This window comes from Notolepis coatsorum (genome assembly GCF_963971535.1).
Source record: "Notolepis coatsorum genome assembly, chromosome: 17".
Lineage (NCBI taxonomy): Eukaryota > Metazoa > Chordata > Actinopteri > Aulopiformes > Paralepididae > Notolepis > Notolepis coatsorum.
The window spans coordinates 31934168-31956648 of record NC_140181.1 but is presented as its reverse complement, the minus strand read 5'-3'; the positions used below and the strand labels follow the sequence as shown (position 1 = coordinate 31956648).

The 22481-nt window shown below is 43.3% G+C and overlaps 1 protein-coding gene across 1 annotated transcript in view; it reads right to left on the bottom strand.

Moving 5' to 3' along the window:
* Positions 1-22481, bottom strand: part of usp11 (ubiquitin specific peptidase 11) — a 94900-nt gene that overhangs the window by 7811 nt on the left and 64608 nt on the right. The window contains exons 14-17 of the mRNA XM_084332582.1: positions 18718-18818; positions 1376-1939; positions 586-656; positions 345-457 (exon numbers count right to left, since the gene is read on the bottom strand). Coding sequence (XP_084188708.1) covers positions 345-457; positions 586-656; positions 1376-1939; positions 18718-18818 — 849 coding nt within the window. The remainder of the gene's footprint in view (positions 1-344; positions 458-585; positions 657-1375; positions 1940-18717; positions 18819-22481) is intronic.

The following is a 22481-nucleotide window of genomic DNA, read 5'->3' as shown; positions in this document are numbered from 1 at the left end:
CACTGTAAGGCACTGTAAGGCTACTGTCCTGCCTCACTTCCAGTGATGAAGCTAAGCTATGCTAACGGAGCGTCTATTCCCAAAGCTAAAATGCACGCACAGAGACAAAAAAGGTATGCATCTTCTTGTCTAACTCCAGGGAAGATGTTAAATAAGCTAATTTCCCAAAATGTTGGAGTTCCCCTTTAAGGGTTAGGCTTTAGATGTTATGGTTAGGTTAAGGGTTAAGTTAACGTAAGTGTGTGAGGTAGTGATGTCTTAAGGTTAAGGAAAGGGGCCAGGGAATTAATGTAGTCAACAGGCCTCACATGTATACTTATACAAGGGTGTGTGTGTGATATTACCATGGGTTCTCCTCCTCCAGGGTCTCTACAGTAGTAAACAGCTGGATACACTCCTGCAGCTGAACCGTGGTGTGTTGCTGAGGAACCTCCATGCTGGAATGTTTCACGTATTTCTGGTAGACAAATAACAACTTATTATGTCCCAAAATAAGAGAGAGAAACCTGTGATCAGAACACCTCCGTCCCTCCTTCTATCCCTCTCTCCATCCATCCCTCTCTCTCCCTCCATCCTGCCTCCTACCTCAGCTTCATTGTCGTTGTAGAACCTCTTCTTCATGTCAGGGTCCCAGTCTATGGCCACGTACGGCTGAGCTGGAGGGTACAGACACCAGACACCAACACAGACACCCACACACGTTAGAAGTGTTGTAGACTTGCCTTTCAGCTGGATCAGTCATTACCTTGCAACTGAAAACACTGTTGAAAAAGTCTATAATAACTACATAAAAAGGGTGCAAACTAACAGCTGAAGGAGATAATAACTATGAGCAGGTTGGCACCTTGCATGGTTGCCTCTGCCGTCGGTGTGTGAGTGAATGGGTAAAAATGTGAGTAACAAATTGTAAAGCGCTTTGGATAAAAGCGCTACCGTAATTTTCGGACTATACGCCGCACCTTTCCCCCCCATTTTTCGACCCTGCGGCTTATATAACGGTGCGGCTAATCTATGGATTTTTACAGCTAACGGCCACTAGGGGACCTCCTAAATCTATGGATTTTACAGGTTACAGTCCACCACCTTTAACTCTCACTCGCTCTTCTCTCACAGGCACACAGCTGCTGCAAGTTAATAAATGGGAGCTTCCTCAAACAGCCATCTCTTTCCCGACAATCCCCTCTGTGCACGAACCCTTACATATGGTAATTAAACATTAAAACACCTGCGGTTTATAGTCCAGTGCGGCTTATATGTACATATCATTCAATTTAGCTGCTGCGGCTTATATTCAGGTGCGGCTTATAGTGCGAAAATTACGGTATATAAAAAAGCAGCCATTTACCATAACTAAATAAAAAGGGTGTGAACTCACAGCTGAAGGAGAAGGCGCTCCGTCCTTCACCCGTCCCTCTCTCTGTGGTTCCGTTGGAGTTCACCGCCTGGATGGAGAAGAGACACCTCTTCCTTTTACCGCTGCACACCTTCCTCTTAGCCGGCTGCTCGTTGGCTAGTGGGCCAGGAGAACAGGCCTCTTCCTTCTTCTCCTCCTCCTCCTCCTCGTCATTTTCGCAAGGCTGCCGCTCTGCCCCCTTTAGGTCTATGAATGGTACTGCGCTAGAAATAGCGTTAGCGTTCCCGCTTGTGTTAACATCGTTAGCTGCAGCGGTGGAGTTACTGCTAGTGTTAGCAATGGTGTCCGTGCTGGTGCTAGTGGTGGCGCTAGTGGTGCAGATGGCAGAGGAGGAAGGGCTGTCTTCCATCCTCGTCACGTTATTGGCCTCCTGCTCGGCGTGCTCCAGTGAGGGCTGAGTTTGGGTGGGATCAGGGTGGGGCTTGGTTATAGCAGAGCCATCTGGTTGGCTGTCAGCCTGTCCGTCACCACAGCAGTTGTCTCTGTGGGAGGGGCCTGCTCTCTCCCCATCCTCTTCCCCCTCATCTGAGAAACACAGACATGTCAATCACACACAGCCTTGTATCAGACAGCTCTGATGAGGAGTCTCGTTCTACAACTTCTTCTAAGGTGTTCAAGCTCATTGAAAAGTGCTTTTAACCTCTTAACTGGCACCGACCCGGCCCGGGACACGTTGAGGACGATTTGTCCACCGGCGCGACATGCCACTTTGGCGACCTCTAGCGGCTCGGGTGTGCATAATTTTTAATACAATATATAGATTGAATTAAAGCCCTATTTGTTGCCTGTCGATTGCGATTGATTATGTCATGTGACATAATCCGTTAAGCGGTTCTCGAGTTACATGCCGATATGTGAGGCGTGTGCCAAAGTAAAGGGCAGACTTTAAATTTTTTCAAATACCACCCGCGACTCCCGAGGCTCTAGCTCAGTCAATCATTTGGCGATCTCGAAAATTATTGGACAAGGTTGTAACCAATGAGTGTGGCTTTCCAATGATACCCCACGTGGGGATGGGCGAATCAGGGATCTAGGTGAAAAGTCATGAGCGAAAACAGGAAGTAAAAAATTTGCCGAATGCATTGGAGTTTATGAGAAAGCTGAAACCTGCAAAGCTTTTCTTTTTTTCTTTTTACATTTGACCAAAAGTCACCCCTAATCACTCATTTCTGAACCAATTTGGAAATATACTTTTGGATATTGCAACTACTACAGAAAAACTTGAGTACACAAGTTCAAACCTATGTTAAAAATGTTTAATACACAAATGTGGCTGGGGGAACTGATTCACTCCGCATGAATGGACTATAGGTCAATAAAAACAATACACACAAAAAAAATATATATATTGTTTTTTCCGATTAATTTAGATTATAAATAGATTCTAACATTTTCAAATCGATGCAGTTGAATCGTCACATTAGAATCAATGCATTTCGATTAATCGATGCATCGTTACACCCCTGATTTGGGAGTATTCTGGGTTTCAGGGGATCAGCCAGAACGGTTTGGGCTTATTGCACATAAAGCGTTTTATCTCACGATCTATGAAAATTATTCATAGATTATCTTGGAAATGCGCAATGTTTAGCGTGTAATAAACTACAAACTACAGCGTGTGGAAACAAACTATTATTCCCATACTGGACTACAAGTAATGTTTGTCAAAATGAGCCACACCGTGTCTCTACAGCTACTGTATAATACAGAACACACACAGCTTCGCAAACATAGTGCAACGACCACGGAAACGACTAGAAGGCTGGCATTCTAAGGGTAATGATAACCGAATTGCGTGGCAGTCAATGTGTTAACACATTGCCCGCCATAGGTTATGCCCATCAATATACCCAGTCTGCCACCACTGTAAGCCTATGGAGATGTTTACCTTCTTTGCAGGGCTATAACTTTTAAAATGTTATTGCTATATTGACATTACTATGGCCCATTCAACATCGATTATCTATCGTTCAGGATGTGGGAACGTTATACTTTTTCATTCATACATTGTTGTGTTAATACCTTCTAGAATATAAGTATGTTTTAATCTTTTCTGCTGTAATTCCAAAACCGCTAGTTATAGGCCCAAACGCATATATAGATTATCGATTGCCGTTTCTTTCCCATACACGCTATATAAAAAAATTCAAATGTATATGATCGGTATACATTATGCTTCATCATGCGTGGAGGAAAGGCGGGGGGGGTCGTTTATAATTCCTTGATCATCAGTAACTGCTTTATGTAGTATGGGTGGATATATTGATCAGATGGTTTGCAAACAAGGAAATGCACAATCGGGTTGAAAATAAGGTTATATTCCTCTTACCATGGGCCAATGAGACTGGCGGTGAAAGATGCCAATTATACGACGCCGATCGCCTAGGTTTCCGGTTTGTATGGCGCAATAAACGCCGAAATCATATTGATTATTAAGTTTAGAAAGCGATCCATATGTACATAGTGTCTGTCGGGAGTCCCGTAACGAGATGTGACTGCCGGAGGACTTTCCTCGATGGACCGATGGCACTTCCTGTTTTGCGAGTGCAACTCGCCCGACCATCCACCAGGCGGCGGTATTGAGCCGTCGTTGCAGTCACATCTGGGGTCCAGCTGCAGCACCGGGGGTGGGTGGATGAATTATGAATGCCATGGCGAAAAAATGAAATATTGATCTAAAAAACACTGTACAGCGATCCTGGCAGACAACGCATGGCGGGCAATAAAGCTGTACAGCGATCTTGGTGTCCAATGTGTTAACACTTTGGATGCCGGCGACGTGTTATGTTGTGTTATTTCGCCCCGCCCGTTGAATGCCGACGACGCTAATTATCGTTTTATATTTTTATTAGCGATCTGAATTCATATTTCATCAACCGAGTCTCCCGTTGGTACAGCAGCCCTCTAGGAGCTACGATGGGAAAATACCGCCCCCTATCGTCTATCCCTGTGCAACTGCAGCCCATTCGATTACACAGGTCGATGGGTGGGGGGGGGGGGGGAGCCTACTGGCTCCACTATGCCGGCGAGCCGTCTGATGAAGAGGGAAGTGATAGCGAGCCGGAAAGCAGCCTGGAATATATATTTACAGCCGCCAATAATCAATCAATAAACGCGATCGATATTTGGAATGGCGATCAGGAATTGGAATAATCTTTTTGGAGAACATCTGTTGTAAGGTAAGGAGTCTATGTTACCAGTTTTAGGATAATCAGAGCCGTTTTCACTGAGATATCAACGTGTCCCGTATGTGTATATGTGTGTGTGTGATGTTGAGGAAATGAGGTAATCGATTTTTCAACCCGCTTCTATAGCGTGCATAAGTACACATATACTATCGATAATCTAGCGTTTATTTGAAAACGATTCATAAATAGGCAGACAAATGACAACGTGTCTAGTGTATTCGAGAATATTCCAGTAAATGCCGTTTATGACGGAATCTTTATATTTTCCGGAAATTCGAGAAAACGATAGCTTTTCGAAATGCTATAAAACGGAAATGAACCGGTTAAAAATGTTGACTGCAAACAAGTCATTGATAAGCGACGGGCAGATTAGACACATTTAAAACATAGATTATGCGTTTTTAACGCTATCATTGAAGTGGATGCTGGCATCCAAGGACATTAATCAACGTTAATCAAAGGCACTGAAAGTGTTAAGCCCAAGATCATTTTTTTTTTTTTTTGGTGAAGGCAAGATCTACGCATTGAAGCGTTGAGAGAAAAAGACAGCCAAGATTGTACTTTAAACTAAATTACTTTTATTTGCCTGTATTCTAATTACATGCGCTGCTTTGGTCCAACATTAAAACGTCAAAGTAGAACTATTATGTACTTTCTCAGTCAGTGCTAAGTGCAGACGCCTTATGCAGCATCAAAACAAAAGTAGAACTGTAATGTGGACTTTCTCATTATTAACATTGACAAACATATTTACAATTAGCATTTTATAAAGTAGAACTGTAATGTGTACTTTCTCAGTCAGTGCTAAGTGCAGTCAGTGCTAAGTGCAGCATCACTTTTCACATCAGAACAAACGTAGAACTGTAATGTGTACTTTCTCAGTCAGTGCTTCTAACCTTAACCAACTCCGAAACAATGCCTAACCTTAACCTTAACCAACTCCGAAACAATGCTTAAAGTTAACATGCCTAAACTTAACCGGCGAAAGAATGCACGTTAAAAAAAAAAAAAAAAAAAAAATTAAGGGAATCGAACTAGTCACCAACAACTAGGATCCACAGCAAGGCAGCGCTGCCAGTTGAGCTAGTTGTCGATGGTAAAAAAGGGGGGATTACTGCTACATAATGCTGCCGCGACGGAGCTCCGCCGCGACAATATTATTAAACAGCGGCTCTGTCATTGAAGTGGGAAAAGTGAGCCGTATTGTATATTAGTACATTGCATAGTATATTGTATAGCGTATGGTAACTCAGTGGGGAAAGTGATGACAATTTGCTGCTGCGGCGTTGAAGGCGGAAAGCGGCGGTGAAACACAGCAGCCTCGCGTTGCCGCGTCCTGGGGCTGCCGCGGGGCGTGGCCGCGGCGGGTCACGTGCCTGTCGCGGCCAATCAGGCCTACCCCGGAAATGGAAACGGTTGCGGAACTGATACAGGCGTCAGGGACCCGATCGACATCAATAGTGGAAATCGCGATCAGACAATTGGAATATTCTTTTTGGAATAACCCTGATCAAAGGTAAGGACTATCTGACGTCAATTCCACCTTGATCCTACAATGATTTCATATAGATCCAGGCGATCAACGTATGTAGTATTCAAAACGAATGCAGTTACTGGCGATCAAAGCATCAAAAACGACCCCCCCCCCCCCTTCATGCATAGTAGCGTGTCCAGGCGAGCAACACGAACGCACTTAGCAAAATTCACATATCGCTCCATAACACATAACAGTTACCAGGAATTAGCCAGGATCACTCTGAAACTCTACAATATTCACCACGGTATAACACGCACTTATACATGAAAAAATTATTCTTTTTCACATGTTGAACGAGGGATAGTTAACTCATTCCCTGCCAATAACGATTATACTCGCTATTGGGCGCCATCGCTTGAACGCCAACAACGAGTATACTCGTTATTTGATCGTTTTTCCTTTTATTCGCTATTTTTATTCATTATTCATCCATCTATTGACCTCGATGTTGCCATATGAAAGGATTTTGAGATCGCCAAAGTGCAATACTGGCCGCATCCTGCCAGATGAGTGTCGCCCATCCTTTGAAACCTTATATCTAACTCTGTGTTACACGCAAATGTCTCTGGGCGCTATATTTAGACGGAGCCGAGTAAGTTGCTTCATCCGAACACTTGGAAACGCATCTGGCACACTCAATCCATAAATTGTGACAAATTATGTCCGGGACCAGATGGACACCAATACTGGAAATCGCGGTCAGACAATTGGAAAATTCTTTTTGGAATACCACCGACCACAGGTAAGGACTATCAATTTCAGCTTGATCCAACAATGTTTTGATACCGATCCAGCTGATCAGCGTTTTTAGTCTTCAATATGAATGCCGTTACTGGCCATCAAAGCATAAAACGACCCCCCCTCCCCCCTTTCATGCATTCATGATGAAACATAATATCTATTATATACATTTGATTTGGAAATAGTAGCGTGTCCAGGCAAGAAACGCCAACGCTTATAGTAGAATTCACGTTGTGCCCCATTACTCGCTTCCCAGGAATTATCCCGGATCACTCTGAAATTATACTTCACCACGGGATAACACGCGAACGTATGCATGGAAAAATTATAACTTTTTTGCATCTTGGACAGAAGAAAGTCACTGTCAAATGACCATAGTATTGTCCCCATAGCCGTTCCCTTCGCAGCACGATATGCCAGGTCGAGGGCCTTGAAGCGGATTCGTGCGGCCATGGTGCAAAAAAGAATAAATTTCACGCGTTATCCCATGGTGAATAATATAATATTCGCCATAGTATAATTTCGTTATGATCCAAGCTAATTCCTGGGAGGCCGGCTACAGGGTGCAACGTGAATTCTACTAAAACCATTGCCATTTCGTCCCTGGACACACTACTATTTTCAAATCAAATCTATATCATAGGTATTATGGTTCATTATGAATGCATGAAAGGGGGGGGGTCGTTTCTGATTATTTGATTGCCAGTAACGTCATTTGTTATTACCACAACACACGCCGATCAGGGGGTCCGGGGGTGGGTATGATAACCTTGCACGATCAAGCTGAAATTGACGTCAAATTTTTCCTTACCTGTGGTCGGTGGTATTCCAAAAAGAATATTCCAATTATTTGATGTCCATCTGGTCCACGACATAAGCCACCACAACATATGGATCGGGGGTCCTGAAAACGATTCAGTGCGATCGGATCCCATTACTAGAAAAGTCCGTCCGGAGAGGTTTAAACGTAGCACCCGGTCTGGAACAAGGTTTACTGCACTCTCGATACTGCCTACTAGCAGCACCTTCGGAGTCCCAGTATGCCTTTTAACGGCAACATACAGGTCCGTGACATTGAATAGGATATTAAAATAAAAAAAAAGGGAAAACCGTTTGGCCGTTAACCCTTGGCGCCCAATAACATATATATACGTGGTTGGCCGCGAAAGTGTTAAGAGCGGTCATTCAGATTCAGAATTTTTATTTGCCACATGGAAGCAATACAATCATACAGTTTTCATACAAAATCATAAATAGAGTTCTACCATGGGCAAAAGGAGCAGGAAGAAGAATAAATCTTATGGTTACCTGCCCCCTATTCTTAAACTAAACAAGTATCAGTATCAGTTTCATTTGTTCATTTCAAACCATACAACCTATACAATACAAGACAACCACAAAACAACACTACAACCACCACAAAACAATAGACAACAGCAACAACAGACACCAAAAAGTGGGATGGAAGAAGCCAATCCTGTGAACTTCCATTCCCCACACCCCGGCCATCACCCTCTACATACAACATGTAACACAGCTCCGCTTCCCACATCCCCCGACATCTCAACAAGACACGCATGAGTCTGACCAGTCAATACATATTTTATATACATACTCCTTTTAATGCCAAACATCATGTTCACCCTCCTCCTTATACCTTTCCAATATTCCTTTTTTTAACTTTCTTTTAAACTGGTATATGTTTTACTCAGTTTAACGTCCTCGTCCAATCCATTCCATAATTTTACTCCACAAACAGATATACACATAGATTTTAGAGTGGTTCTTACACCCGGTTGCTGGAGTTTCTGTTTCCCTCTAAGATTATAATTCCTGGTTCCTACCCTCTCAGTGAACCGATATTGGATGGGGGTTGGAAGAGAGTTATGTGAAGCTTTGAACATGATTTCGGCAGTTTTAATTTTGATCAAGTCCCATAATTTAAAAGCTGATGCTTGTAAAAACAATGGGGTAGAGCAGGGGTGTCAAACTCATTTTCACAGAGGGCCACATCAGCATTATGGTTGCCCTCAAAGGGCCAAAGACCGTATAAATGTTAATGTAATGTAAAATAAATGTAGCTACTCATTTACATATTGTTAAACATGTTGTTTCTGTATTTATTACTTATTCAAGTTATACATATTGCATATTCATTTGCATAGATGTAGAAATATATGTTAGCTTATGTTATTTTAACAAATAATTTTAGTTTATCAGAACCCCATATTACTCCATTAATCAATGATCAAACCATTCAAGTAAATAACAAAGAAGAAGATCATCAAATACAAGCTATGACATTAAGTTTGTTCAAAACCTTTGTCACAGTCAAGAGGGGCAGAACTAACAACTGAGCTGCAAAGAACACGTGGGACAGATGTAGCAGATGTTACAAAAACAAATGGCTGCACACAACCTTGCAGAGGCCATACATCCAACTAATGGAAGATAGTTTAATTAACTTTAATTAACAGATTGCAGAATGGGTACAGTACAGTACAGCTCAATACACACAATTGTTAAGGGGATGCAGACCAGAGAAAGACTTTCGACTTGTTTACATCAGGGTCCACCATTTTCAATTCGTAATGAAATTGCTATTATGTGTCTGCATGAACACACAACTGTAACTGTACTAAAAAATAACAAAATAAGGGTTGTCTCAGTTCACAACTATATTGGTCAAGTTTTGGGTGGGACTTGTTTGCGTCCCTACAGCTTCTTATTCAATTGAGCGAGATGCTCGGTTATGTCACACAGCCAGTTTGCATCAGACAGTTCAGACAATATTTCTTCAACCCTTTGTTACCTATTCCGCCTGGATCTTTTTTGTATTTTGGGCTGTAAAATTGTCAAAGAATGTCTGAGGAGTAAGTGCTTTTGGCTTTTTTCCTTTGTTACTTCATCAATACCTCAGATGTTCAACATACATGTATGTGTAAGAATGTGTAATAACTAAGGCTGTCAAAGTTAAAGCTTTATTAACGCATTAACCCACAATTATTTTAACGCCGCTATTTTTTAACCCAAGATTAATGTTTAAATTTTTTTTTTTTTTGGGGGCGGAGCTGAGCGATCATGGAGTAGACGTGTTTTCACATGAGCTCCCTTCTACCGTGCTGAATATACGTTTCTCCCCATTAGTCTTTATTTTATTTTTATTTGTTTTTTATCTGTTTGCTAGGTCGTCGTGTTTAGTATACATTCATCAACTTTTTTCGACTTTCTACGATGGCGGGGGTGGAAACCAGAGCCATGAAAGAATTAGGCACGACACCGACACCGCCGAGCATGGCCGTACCGTCTCCCGCTGTCGGGGAGTTAAGCGAAGCTGTGCTCTTGGTCATGACCAAGCTACACGCAGACTCTGAGACACGCATCGCTGAAGCACAGAAGAAAGTACACGCAGACTCTGAGGCACGCATCGCTGAAGCACAGAAGCAAGTGCTGGCGGATTTCTGTATCAGCCTCCGTCGTGAGATATCAGAAGAAATACGGCTGGCGGTAGTCCCGCTGACAGACAAGATGGAGACGATTCACGCTGCCTCATCGGCTAATGCTAACGAACTAGCCATGCTAACGACGGAGGTATCATCACAATGTGAGAAGATGGCGGGTCTTGAATCCGCCCTGCTGGCTAGGCAGGCTGAAGTCAACAAACTACAGTCGGCGATGGAGGAGATGCAGTCCCGGGATAGACGCCACAACGTCAGGATTGTTGGAGTACCGGAGACCAGCGGTGAAGGCCGTCTCTCTGAGACCATGCCCGAACTGCTGCAGAAGATACTAGGGACGGACGTCCTCCCCTCGCCTCCTATCTGTGAGTCGGCCTATAGAGCGGGCAGGTTTTCTCCCGGCGTGAACAAAGAACCGAGGCCCATCATAGTCAAGCTGAACAGACTCCAACAGAGAGAAATCATCATGCGGTCGGCTCGTACCAGAAGGGGTACTCTGAGGTTTGGCGATCACAAAGTGGCCATTTTCGAGGACTTTACACCGGAGGTTCAAGCTCAGAGAGCCGAGTACAAGGTGGTCCTGACTAAGCTATGGAGACTAGGCCTGAGGCCCACGTTATTCGCTCCCGCGAAACTATCTGTGTTGGAGAAGGTCGGTGGTCAGCGTTTGTTTTGGTCGTTGGCTAAAGCGAAGGAATATCTCGCGAAGACACCCGAGTCTGTTGCTTGATATCTATGGAGGGTGAGTGACTTGGCGGTTTGGGCCTATATACATTGATTAGGTCGACTATTCACAAACACTTGCTGTCATGCCCAGACATGCTAACTGTCCTCTGCCCATCCAACTAGCGGGGCTTCCCAATGACTTCTGTTACTTGCTAAAGCTGACCTCATGGTCGTACTTGTGTATCGCCTCTTTGGAAGCTAACGAGCTAGCTGAACAATGTACATAGTAGGCTAACGTGCTATCCGGATTCGTCACTAGCTTACGCGCTAGCCTCGGGCTAGCCAGCGGGCTTCGACTATGGTCTGCGCTGAGACATTCGTTAATGGTTACGTATTTTGGTTGCTGTTGCTGTTCAAAGGGACATTGGTTTGCACAGTTCAAGAGTGACCGAGTCCCTAACTAACTTCTGGTATGCTTTTTATTTTTATATCCAGGTTGTTTTGAGCTTTGGTGATCCAAAGTAGATGCCAAGGTCGGTTGAATATGCATAAACAATATTTGATAACAGGTTGGGTCGGGTATGGCTTGCACTTAATGGCTATATGGTTATATGGCTTGCACTCTAGCCATCACCCTCTCTTCCTTTTTTTTTTCTTTCCTATTGTCGCTGTTTTTATGTCATCTATATGAGCGATTTAAATGTGATCCGGTTCTACCTTGGACTAACTACTGACTCGCCTTAATTCTGTTTTGAATTTTCCGTGAGGCACTTATGCTATAACGTTGATACATTAATATGCAGACTCCAGGGTAGATGGTTACAGGTTGATGCTGAGTAATTATATAATAATTAGTGTCGCTGTTTTAAGGGCAATTGAATGAGCAGTTAACCTGTGACCCGAACCTGCCTTGGACTATCGGCTGGGATGCTTTAATTTAATTTTGTATTGAATTTTCCTATATGTTTTAATGGCATTTGAATGAGCAATTTAAATGTGATCCGGTTCTACCTTGGACTAACTACTGACTCGCCTTAATTTTGTTTTGAATTTTCCGTGAGGCACTTATGCTATAACGTTGATACATTAATATGCAGACTCCAGGGTAGATGGTTACAGGTTGATGCTGAGTAATTATATATTAATGGCTAATTTTTCCATTATAGCTGTCATGTTAGGGCCAAGGCTCACGTTGGCTCTCGACCGAATATACATAAAATATGTGATAACAGGCTGGCTTAGGTTTAGCTTTGCTTGCACTTTAGCCATAACCCTCTTTTTCCTTTTTCTATTATTGTCGCTGTTTTAATGGCATTTGAATGAGCAATCTAACTGTGATTCGATCCTACCTTAGACTAACTGCTGATATGCTTTGATTTTGTTTTGAATTTTCCTTTTTCCATTTATACTATAATGTTGCAACATTAATATGCAGACTACGAGGTAGTTGGTCACAGGGTTGATGCTGAGTAATTATATAATAATGGCTAATTTTTCCATTATAGCTGTCATGTTAGGGCCAAGGTTCAAGTTGGCTCTCGAACGAATATACATAAATATGTGATAACAGGCTGGGTCAAGTTTAACTTTGCTTGCACTTTAGCCATAACCCTCTTTTTCCTTTTCCTATTATTGTCGATTCTTACATAGGTTATGTCATGTCAGCCGTTGTGCCTGATCAGAGGGACTGCTTCAGGGGTGCACTTTAACCATAACCCCTTTTTTCCCTTTCTTATTTTTGTCATTGTTTAATTGACATTGTTCACACAATTTTGCACAATTAACCTGTGACCCGATCCTGCCTTAGACTATCGGCTGGGATGCTTTAATTTAATTTTGTTTTGAATTTTCCTGTACCCATTTGGGCCATAACATTGCGACGTTGAAGCGCAGATTCGGAAATAGATGGTTGCAGGTTGATGTGGAGTTATTAATTAATAATGGCTAATTTTACCATTATGGTTGTCTTATGTTAGGGCCAGTGCTCAGGTGGTTTTCGACCGATATCTTTATTGAATTTAATTTTTATTATTATTTGTGTTTATTGGACTAGTGGGGGTTTACTCAGGGGTTTAACTAGAGGGGGGTGGGAGTGGGAAGCGTCTTATTGATCCATGTCTCTAGTGGGAAGTGATAGGAAGATGACCATCCTCAGTGGGTGGGGCATAGGGTGGGGATTGGAGAGTGGGTATAGAGGAACTTATAGTAGGACGGGTGGGTTAGGGTTTAGAGTAGAAGGGGGGGGGGCTGTAGCTGGGGTGGTATTTTTATGTGTTCTATGTACTGTTGTCTTATATATGTGTAAGTGTTCCTCCTCTGAACTCCTGGGATTGACCGTCCGGGCCCGCCGGGATCGGCACCTCTGTACTCAGCCTGGCTGCACGGGTATGTTCTCTACGCACTTATACAAGCTCGACCATGGCTAAATTGAATATTTTAATTTGGAACGCAGGAGGGCTTAACGCCCCACACAAGCGTGCCAGTGTCCTTTGGCTATTGAAGAGGAGAAATATTGACCTTGCTCTCCTTAGTGAGACGCATTTAATGGTAGGTGACGTGTCAAGACTGGCAAATCGGCAATATCACGTTATCTCCGCATCCTCAGCCGATGATAAGACGAAAGGAGTAGTCATAGTTACAAGACGTAACCTTGATATCAAAATCTTGGATGTATGGTCGGACACGGAGGGAAGGATTACTATAGCAAAAGTTGAATTCTTGCATAGGAAGATGGCTATAATAGCATTGTATGCTCCTAACACATTTGATTCAGCGTTCTATAATACAATCACGAAGAATATGTTGGAACTTAATGGATACGCTCTCATTGTGGGTGGCGATTTTAATGCGTGCTGGGATGCGGAGATGGATAGGTCTGGGCCCTCTGAAACGAGCGACCAGAAACGTGCCTCTAAGGCCCTCAGGATGTGGGCCAAAGACACGGGGCTCTCAGACCTCTGGCGCTTATGCAACCCCACCCTCAGAGATTACTCTCACCTGTCAGCCAGACACAAAAGCTTCTCTCGAATTGACTATGCATTCGCGTCCCCTAATATGTTTGATAGTTTCGATGTCTCATTGGTTCCCCTGGCTCTCTCAGACCACAAGGGGATTTTCCTTACGGCAACCTTTGGCAGGCTCTCCGCAAGAGCTCCCAGATGGCGTTTTAATTCGACCTTGCTAAAGAACGATGACTTCTGTTCTGAGTTCAGGAGTAAACTAGCAGAATTTTTGCAGATCAACGTTGGCACAGTAGAAGACCCTAGGGTCCTGTGGAACGCATTGAAAGGATTCATCAGGGGTCATGTCACACTATTTGCCTCCAATTTGCGAAAATCCCGGTCAAAAAAGCTAGAAGGACTGGAATCATTATATGCGGACCTATACGCATCCTTGCAAACTGACTATAATGAACGACTAAACACACAACGTAAGATAGTCAAAAAAGAAATAAACTCCATACTTAAACAACAGTCTGAGTTTTTGATACATAGGACAAGACAAAATTACTATTTTCACGGCTCCAGACCTAGCCATCTATTGGCAATGAAAATACGCTCAAATGATCATTTCTCAGATATCCCCTCGATTAGGACGAGCCAGGGTGCAGTCACTACTGATTCGAAAAAGATCAATGACACTTTTAAAGAGTTTTACTCACAGTTATATAGCTCAGAGGGTAATCTGGATGACTCTAGATTTGAATCGTTCATTGGCGGGCTTGAGATACCCCACATTTCTGAGGAAGAGGCCAAGGAACTGGGGAGACCGATTACTCTCGTAGAATTGAGGGAGACTATTGTTGAAATGCAGAGGGGTAAGGCGCCAGGCTGGGATGGTATTCCACCCGAAGTGTATTTAGCTTTCTGGGACCAACTGGGTCCATTGATGCTCGATATGATCAATTACGCTATCGAACAAGGGGAGTTCTCAAGAGATGTCAATATGGCGTTGATTTCTTTACTTCTCAAAAAGGACAAAGATCCCAATGATTGTGGTAGCTATAGACCCTTGAGTCTTCTCGGGGCCGATTTAAAGGTGTTTGCCAAGGTGCTGGCCCGTCGCCTGCAGAGATTTATGCCTGTATTGGTACACTGCGATCAAACTGGTTTTATCCCGGGGCGTCTGGCTGCAGATAATCTTAGGAGGCTGTTGCATGTAATCGATAACAGTAAAGACAATACAACTCCATCCACAGTTCTGTCTTTGGATGCCATGAAGGCGTTTGACAGACTTGAGTGGTCATACCTGTGGAAGGTACTTGAGGTCATGGGTCTTGGAAAGAGTTTTATTCATATGATTAAAGTCCTGTATGCCTCGCCGTCTGCGATGATACTGACAGGCAAAAACTGTTCCACACTCTTTCCAGTCTCCAGATCTTCTAGACAGGGTTGCCCTCTGAGCCCGGGACTGTTCGCGCTTTCCCTCGAACCTTTGGCCCAATTTATTAGGCAATCGGAGGACATCGTCCCCATAATGGTCAACAATACTCCACACAAAATTGCTCTCTATGCGGATGACCTGCTGATTTTCATGGACGACCCCTCCCGGTCGGCCACAAAATTATTGAGGATAATCGACGACTTTGGTAAATTGTCAGGTTTTAAGATTAACTGGAACAAATCAGCCTGCCTACCTCTTAATGAACTGGCCAAGGCGGTACGACTACCAGCTGATATCCCCATAGTAGAACATTTTAAATACCTGGGCATAGAGATATTCCCCACGCTGAACCAAACTACTAAGTACAACTTCACGGGTACTTATGATAAAATACGCCAGGATCTAGACAGGTGGTCGTCCCTTCCTAACTCCTTACAAGCCCGGGCTTCCATAATCAAAATGAACATCCTGCCTAGGATAAATTTTATTAGCTCAATGCTCCCCCTGCCCCCTCCAATAGACCACTGGCGCAAGGTACAATCGATGGTATCTAAGTTTGTCTGGAATAACAAACGCCCGAGAATCAAAAGGGCTACTACTCAACGTAGGAAACAAGATGGGGGCCTCGCAATCCCTGATTTTAAACTTTATTTCTGGTCCTTTTCACTGAGACCTCTGATGTGCTGGCTAGACCCTGTAGAGGCTGTATCGTGGCGCTCCTTAGAAGCGGCGGCGGTGTCTCCGCTAAGATTGCAGGATGTAGTGTACTCCACTGTCTCTATTGCGAAATGCCGGCTGAGGTATGGACCGATCATAACTCACGTGATCCAAACGTGGCGTAATGTACAGAGGTCGTGTGGGGTTAAATGCCCTTGGCACCTGGACTCTCCAATTTTTAATAACCAGCAATTACTTGTTGGACACAAGCCGGTTAATATTCCTCAATGGCAAAGGAGGGGAGTGCATACTCTGGAGGATATTTATGATAAGAACGGCCTCCGTGCGTTTCAGGACTTAAGAGAATTTTATGATCTTCCCGGCGAGTCCTTCTTTCTTTACCTTCAACTAAGGTCAGCACTGAGGGCGCATGGCGTACCGTGGGCTCAAGCTTTGCAACCACACCCCTTCCTCAGGCTCATAGTGGACAGAACGACATCCAGAGGGTTTGTCTCAGACTTTTATACGCTCTTAATTCAATCCACGTATAAAAATTTATCATTGGATACAATCTGGCGTGTGGATATCCCGGAGTTGGACCCCGAGTTTGACTGGGATGATGTTTGGGCAAATGTGGCATTATCTTCCCGCAACCCCAATCACCAGCAAATTAATTTTAATTATATTCATAGGACCTATCTTACACCTAGGAAGCTATTTGCTATGGGACTGATAACCGACTCTCGGTGCACTTTGTGCTCTCAAAAGGCCACTGGCACTTATATGCATATGTATTGGGATTGCCCACCAGTGGCCCGTTTCTGGAGGTCAATAACGGACAAACTTTCAGATCTGTGTGGCTTAACTATCCCATTCACAGCTGTTACGCTACTCCTGAACGACATAACGACACTACCCGCGTCCGTACAACTGAAAAGGGTTGTCCTAGCGGGCGTCACAGCAGCGAAGAAGCTTATAGCAATGAGATGGAAGGAGCCTGAGAAGCTGACAATGATCAACTGGTCCCTAACTCTATTGGATGTGATTTATCTTGAGATATCCACGGCTCGGGTGATTGGGGTAGGGCAGGCTGGCATTGACCTGTGGTTCGCAGCAGCTGAGAAGGTAAAGACCGCCGTGTGCGGCTGAGCGGGGTTGGGGCGCTTGATCGGGGGGGTCCGGCGGTCTCTGGGGAGGGGGAGGAGGAAATGTCTTGTCTGTCTTGGTTTTTGTCTTGTCCTTCTTAACTTTGGCTGGGGGGATTTTAGGGGGGGTTGGTATTTAGCTATTCTGCGCTATATGTCAATTCACATGCCATCTCCCCAAGGGACTAATATTGGCAGACTGATTGACCTGTCAACCAACTTGGAAGAGGAATTTCTTTCTTCTTACACTTTACCGTCTGCGAGTTTGGCAGTCTTGAACATGTGTAAGGGACCTAGGCTATCTACAGTAAATCTGTGACAACACTCTCATAAACAATCTTTTAAGTCACTCCACTTTGTAAAGGTGGGGAAAGGTTGCCATGTCTTGAAGACCCCTTTTTGTTATTGAAGTAGCCACCTATATTTGATAGGTTGGACGCTGTTTCTTTTTCTTTTTGTCTTATAATTTATTATTCTGTATTATTATTGTTTGTTATTCTCCTGTGAAGTTATGTTTTTTGTTACTGTGGTTATTGTGTTGTCCTGTTTCATGTAATTAATAATAAAAAAATTTGATCAAAAAAAAAAAAAAATTTTTTTTTTTTTTCTTTTTTAACCAGAGCTCTTGGGGGGCCACATCAAATGACGGGCCATGAGTTTGACACCTATGGGGTAGAGTGTTGGTTGTACTTAGCACTGTACACAATCCTTATGGCCTTTTTTTGCAGAATATAAAGAGGTGATATATTGGAACGATAAGTATTACCCCATACTTCCAGACAATAATTTAAATATGGGACTACAAGTGCATGGTAGAGGATGAGAAGTGACCGTTGGTTGACAATTCTTGGATCGATACATAATCCCCACACTTTTGGCCATCTTGGATTTTACATGACTGATGTGAGGTTTCCAGCATATCCTGTCATCTATGATTACACCCAGGAATGTGGTTTGCTTTACTCTTTGAATACATACATTGTCTATCATAACTTTCACTGTTAAATCACTATTTCGCTTTCCAAATAACATTAATTTAGTTTTACTCAAATTCAACGACAATTTATTCTCATCAAACCATTTTTTTTTAACTTTATCAACTCCTGTGTGATCACCTGCAAAAGATCCTGCAAATTTTGCCCTGAACAAATTATATTAGTGTCATCTGCAAAAAGGATGAATTTCATGATTGATGATACTCTACATATGTCATTAATGTATAATAAAAACAGTATCGGACCCAAAATTGACCCTTGCGGTACTCCGCAGACTATGTTCCTCAGTGTTGACCTATGTTTGTCAATTTGTACAAATTGTTTCCGGTCTTCCAAATAACTTTCCAACCAATTTAGAACCGTTCCTCTAATACCACATCGATCCAGTTTTTTTAATAATATACCATGATCTATAGTATCAAACGCCTTCTTAAAATCTATAAATATTCCTACAGCAAATTTCTTATTGTCCGTACATGTGGTGATTTCCTCAATTAGGTCTGTAAGCGCCAATGAAGTTGATCTATCATTACCGTCACTGACACCGTTGGTCTGAGTCTTATACAGCTCCTCCTCTTCCTCCTCCTCCTCTTCCTCCACCTCATCCGAGGGGTCAGGGGGTCGTACGTAGCGTCTAGAAACATGACAACTGTTTAGCCTCTATTACTCACCAGTGCATGTGTGTATTTTTCTTGCACGGGTTGTTCGATGTTATGCTTGTAACCAAGGGGCAAAATGAAGTGACCAGACCATCGTTAGTGTGGGTCCAATAGACTGCACTTCCGCGTTACATTGAGCTCATGGGAGAGAGCGGGGCGAGAAAATGAATGAATGTGGATGAGAGCCTTGACATTAATAAGTGGTTGTAGCTACGGTTATGGGGGTGCTGGAGACATGATCCAATAGACTTTTATGGCTGCATTTTTATATAGCGCTTTTATCCAAAGCGCTTTACAATTTGTTCCTCACATTTGACCCATTCACTCACATTCACACACCGACGGCGGAGGCAATCATGCAAGGTGCCAACCTGCTCATCGGCAGCAATTACGGGTTAAGTGTCTTGCTCAAGGACACATCGACACGCTGCGCAGGAGGAGCGGGAATCGAACCGGGAACCTCCGGATTGCCAGACGACTGCTCTACCTCCCGAGCCACTGTCACACCCAAGTCTCCTGAATACGGAGAGACCAGTCCCAAGTCGATCGGCACTTTCTCAGCCGAGCTAGTCACCTTTCCGCACCTACTCCCAAACTCTGCATGTCGAGGCTCTCATCCACATGCATTAATTTGATGTCTATGGTCCAACCCCTCAACGGCTGACATATTGAATCAAATGCGACTTTGAGTGAAAAACCACAAGTTTAGTGTTCTAGTCGCTCAAAGTCCGTGTCAGTGCCCAGAAAACATACAGACTCTACGTTGAAATTATGAGAAGTTGGAACCATTTCAACAACTTCACAACTTCAGGGGCTGAGTGTTTGACGAATAAGTGGCCCAGATTTGATCTTTAGGTAATATAGAATGTATCAGTCAGTAAAATAGAATTTCATTATATACCGTCACCCATGGAATTTTTTTATTTAATTTTTTCACTTTTTCTCCCCATTTTAAATTTTTCTCCCATCCCAATTTCGTATTTCCAATTCTTCCCTCCCCTGTCTTGAACGTTACTAGACTATGCCTCCCACTGGTCGGCTGTAGTGAGGATAGAAGCCTTGCATCACGTGTCCTCTCCGGTACACGAGGAGGCAGTCTATCTTTTCACCGCAGCAGCTCAAACTCTGTGGCGAGGAGTAACGCGTGGGAGGCTCACGCTGCCCCCGATACTTCCTGTTTCAGCCGCACCGGCATCAACCAACCGACCTGTAGGAGTCGCTGTCCACAACGTCCAATCCCCACCCACCAGCTTTCCCACCCTCTAACACTGCCAATTGTGTTAGTATGACGGCCGGCCAAGCCGGTAGCAATGCCGAGAGCTGGGCTCGATATCACCCAGGGGATCTTAAGTTCACTCCGTGTTCATTTTCCAAGCTGTGATATGAAGCTAGAGTAGTGAAGGTTACATATACAGCTGTGATATGAAGCTAGAGTAGTGATGGTTACATATACAGTTGTGATGTGAAGCTAGAGTAACATAGGGTAACATATAGACAGGTTTCTTATTTATAAACATAGGTCCTCATTCTCAAATGGAGATACGTAAAATTTACCAAAGATTCCCTTCGTAACTTGATTTATGTACTTATTCAGCATTCTCGAACGGCTTGGTATTGTAAATTATTTGTAGGATGTACGTAGGATTTACATACTTGAAAAGGCAGTCGCATGTCGGACAGATCGGTGTGCGCTCGTGGTTCTGGTCTTTTTTACTTGTTTTATTAGGCATTATAGTAGTACGTCCTACTGTAGAACATGACATATTAGCACGACATCGCATTGTAATACTGAAAGACAGCGCGATTGGCTCTTGACAAGCGCGCAGTCATCCAGTTTTGACATTACAATGTCATGCTAATATGTCATGTTCTACAGTAGGACGTAGGGGTGTAACGGTACACAGAAGCCACGGTTCGGTACGTACCTCGGTATTGGGGCCACGGTTCGGTACGAGTTCGGTACAACAGAAAAAAAATATGTATAATTATTATTATTAATATACATTTTTTTTTTTTTATTAAATTTATATATTATATTTATGATAATTATTATAATTATTATTATTAAATAGAATAATTTTCTATAGGCTTGCCGTGGTAATAATAATAATACATCTATTTTATATAGCGCTTTTCCAGGTGCTCAAAGACGCTTTACATGGGCAGGAGAGACAAACTATGGCAAAACAAAAAACAGAACAAAAATAATACATGAAAAAAAATAAAATAACACCGACAGAATTAGAGGTCAAAAGCAAGATTGAAAAGGTGAGTTTTGAGGGCTGATTTAAAAGATGTCAGGGTGTTTGCATCACGGATATGGCTGGGGAGGGCATTCCAGAGGGAGGGGGCAGCAGCAGCAAAGGCCCTGTCGCCCCAGGTCCGGAGCCTGGTCGTGGGAGGTGTCAGGAGGTTGGCATCTGCAGACCTAAGGCGACGGGTGGGCGTGTGACGGTGGAGGAGGTCGGACAGGTAGGGAGGGGCAAGGTTGTTGAGGGCTTTAAAGGGGAACTATTTTACTATTTCTTTCACTATTTGGGCACTTTTACACAATTCCTGTGAGTCTATGGAACACCTCTGTAATATATATATTTTTTTTATTCATTGTTTTGTATTTCTAATCAAGTCCTCAAAAACAGCATTTTTCTACCTCAAGATCTCGAGCTGTTTTGAGCCTGGGCTCCTAAACCACTGCGCCGGGCCTGCTGAGCGTCGTGTTCCCCTGAACATTAACATGCAGCAGTGACTATATGACATCACATATAGGCACATTTTCAAACGACTCAGTTCAGTGAGGGTGAATATTGTGAGAGGAGAATTGGAAGAATGCACCAATATGAGAATTTTGAGACATAGATCATATTAATATAAGTTCACATAGCTAGGAAACAATGCTAAACACTCAAAAAGGCCATTTATAAGATAGTTCCCCTTTAAATGTGATGAGTAGTATTTTAAAATGTATCCTGGTAGTCAGTGATACTGGTGTCACTCTGTGTTCAGGCATCCAGAGTAAATGAATTGCCTACAACTTATAGGCTTGGTAAGTTTCACTTTCACTTCTAGAGAGGATTTAACTGCACGAGACTGAATACTAAAGAACAGATGACAGAATGGCAGAGGATTATTTGGATTTAAACACAATAGCAGTTCAACTGGAGTCGTGAGTCCGGCGGGGGAGAATGTTGTTGTTGTTTGTTGGCGACGTGTGTGTGTGTGTTGGCGATGCGCGGCGTGTGTGTGTTGGCGACGTGCGGCGTGTGTATGTGTTGGCGATACGCGGCATGTGTGTGTTGACGACGCACGGCGTATTCTCCGTATGGCTGAGCGTACCGCACCGTGACGGCCGTACCGTAAATTCGCGTGACGAATACACGTACCGTTACACCCCTAGTAGGACGTACTACTATAATACCTAATAAAACAAGTCATTAGAATAATAGACTCATACTGCTGGAACGATTCACTCGCACATATATACAATACGTGTGTGTGTGTGTGTGTGTGTGTGCTCTGATGCTCTCGTGCTGTATTGTACTTGTGCTGTATGGTGACAATACATTTTAATATAATCGAATCTCATTTTGGGAGATTATATATCTGGAGTCACAAATCGGTGTCACGCTACGGAGCGCGCG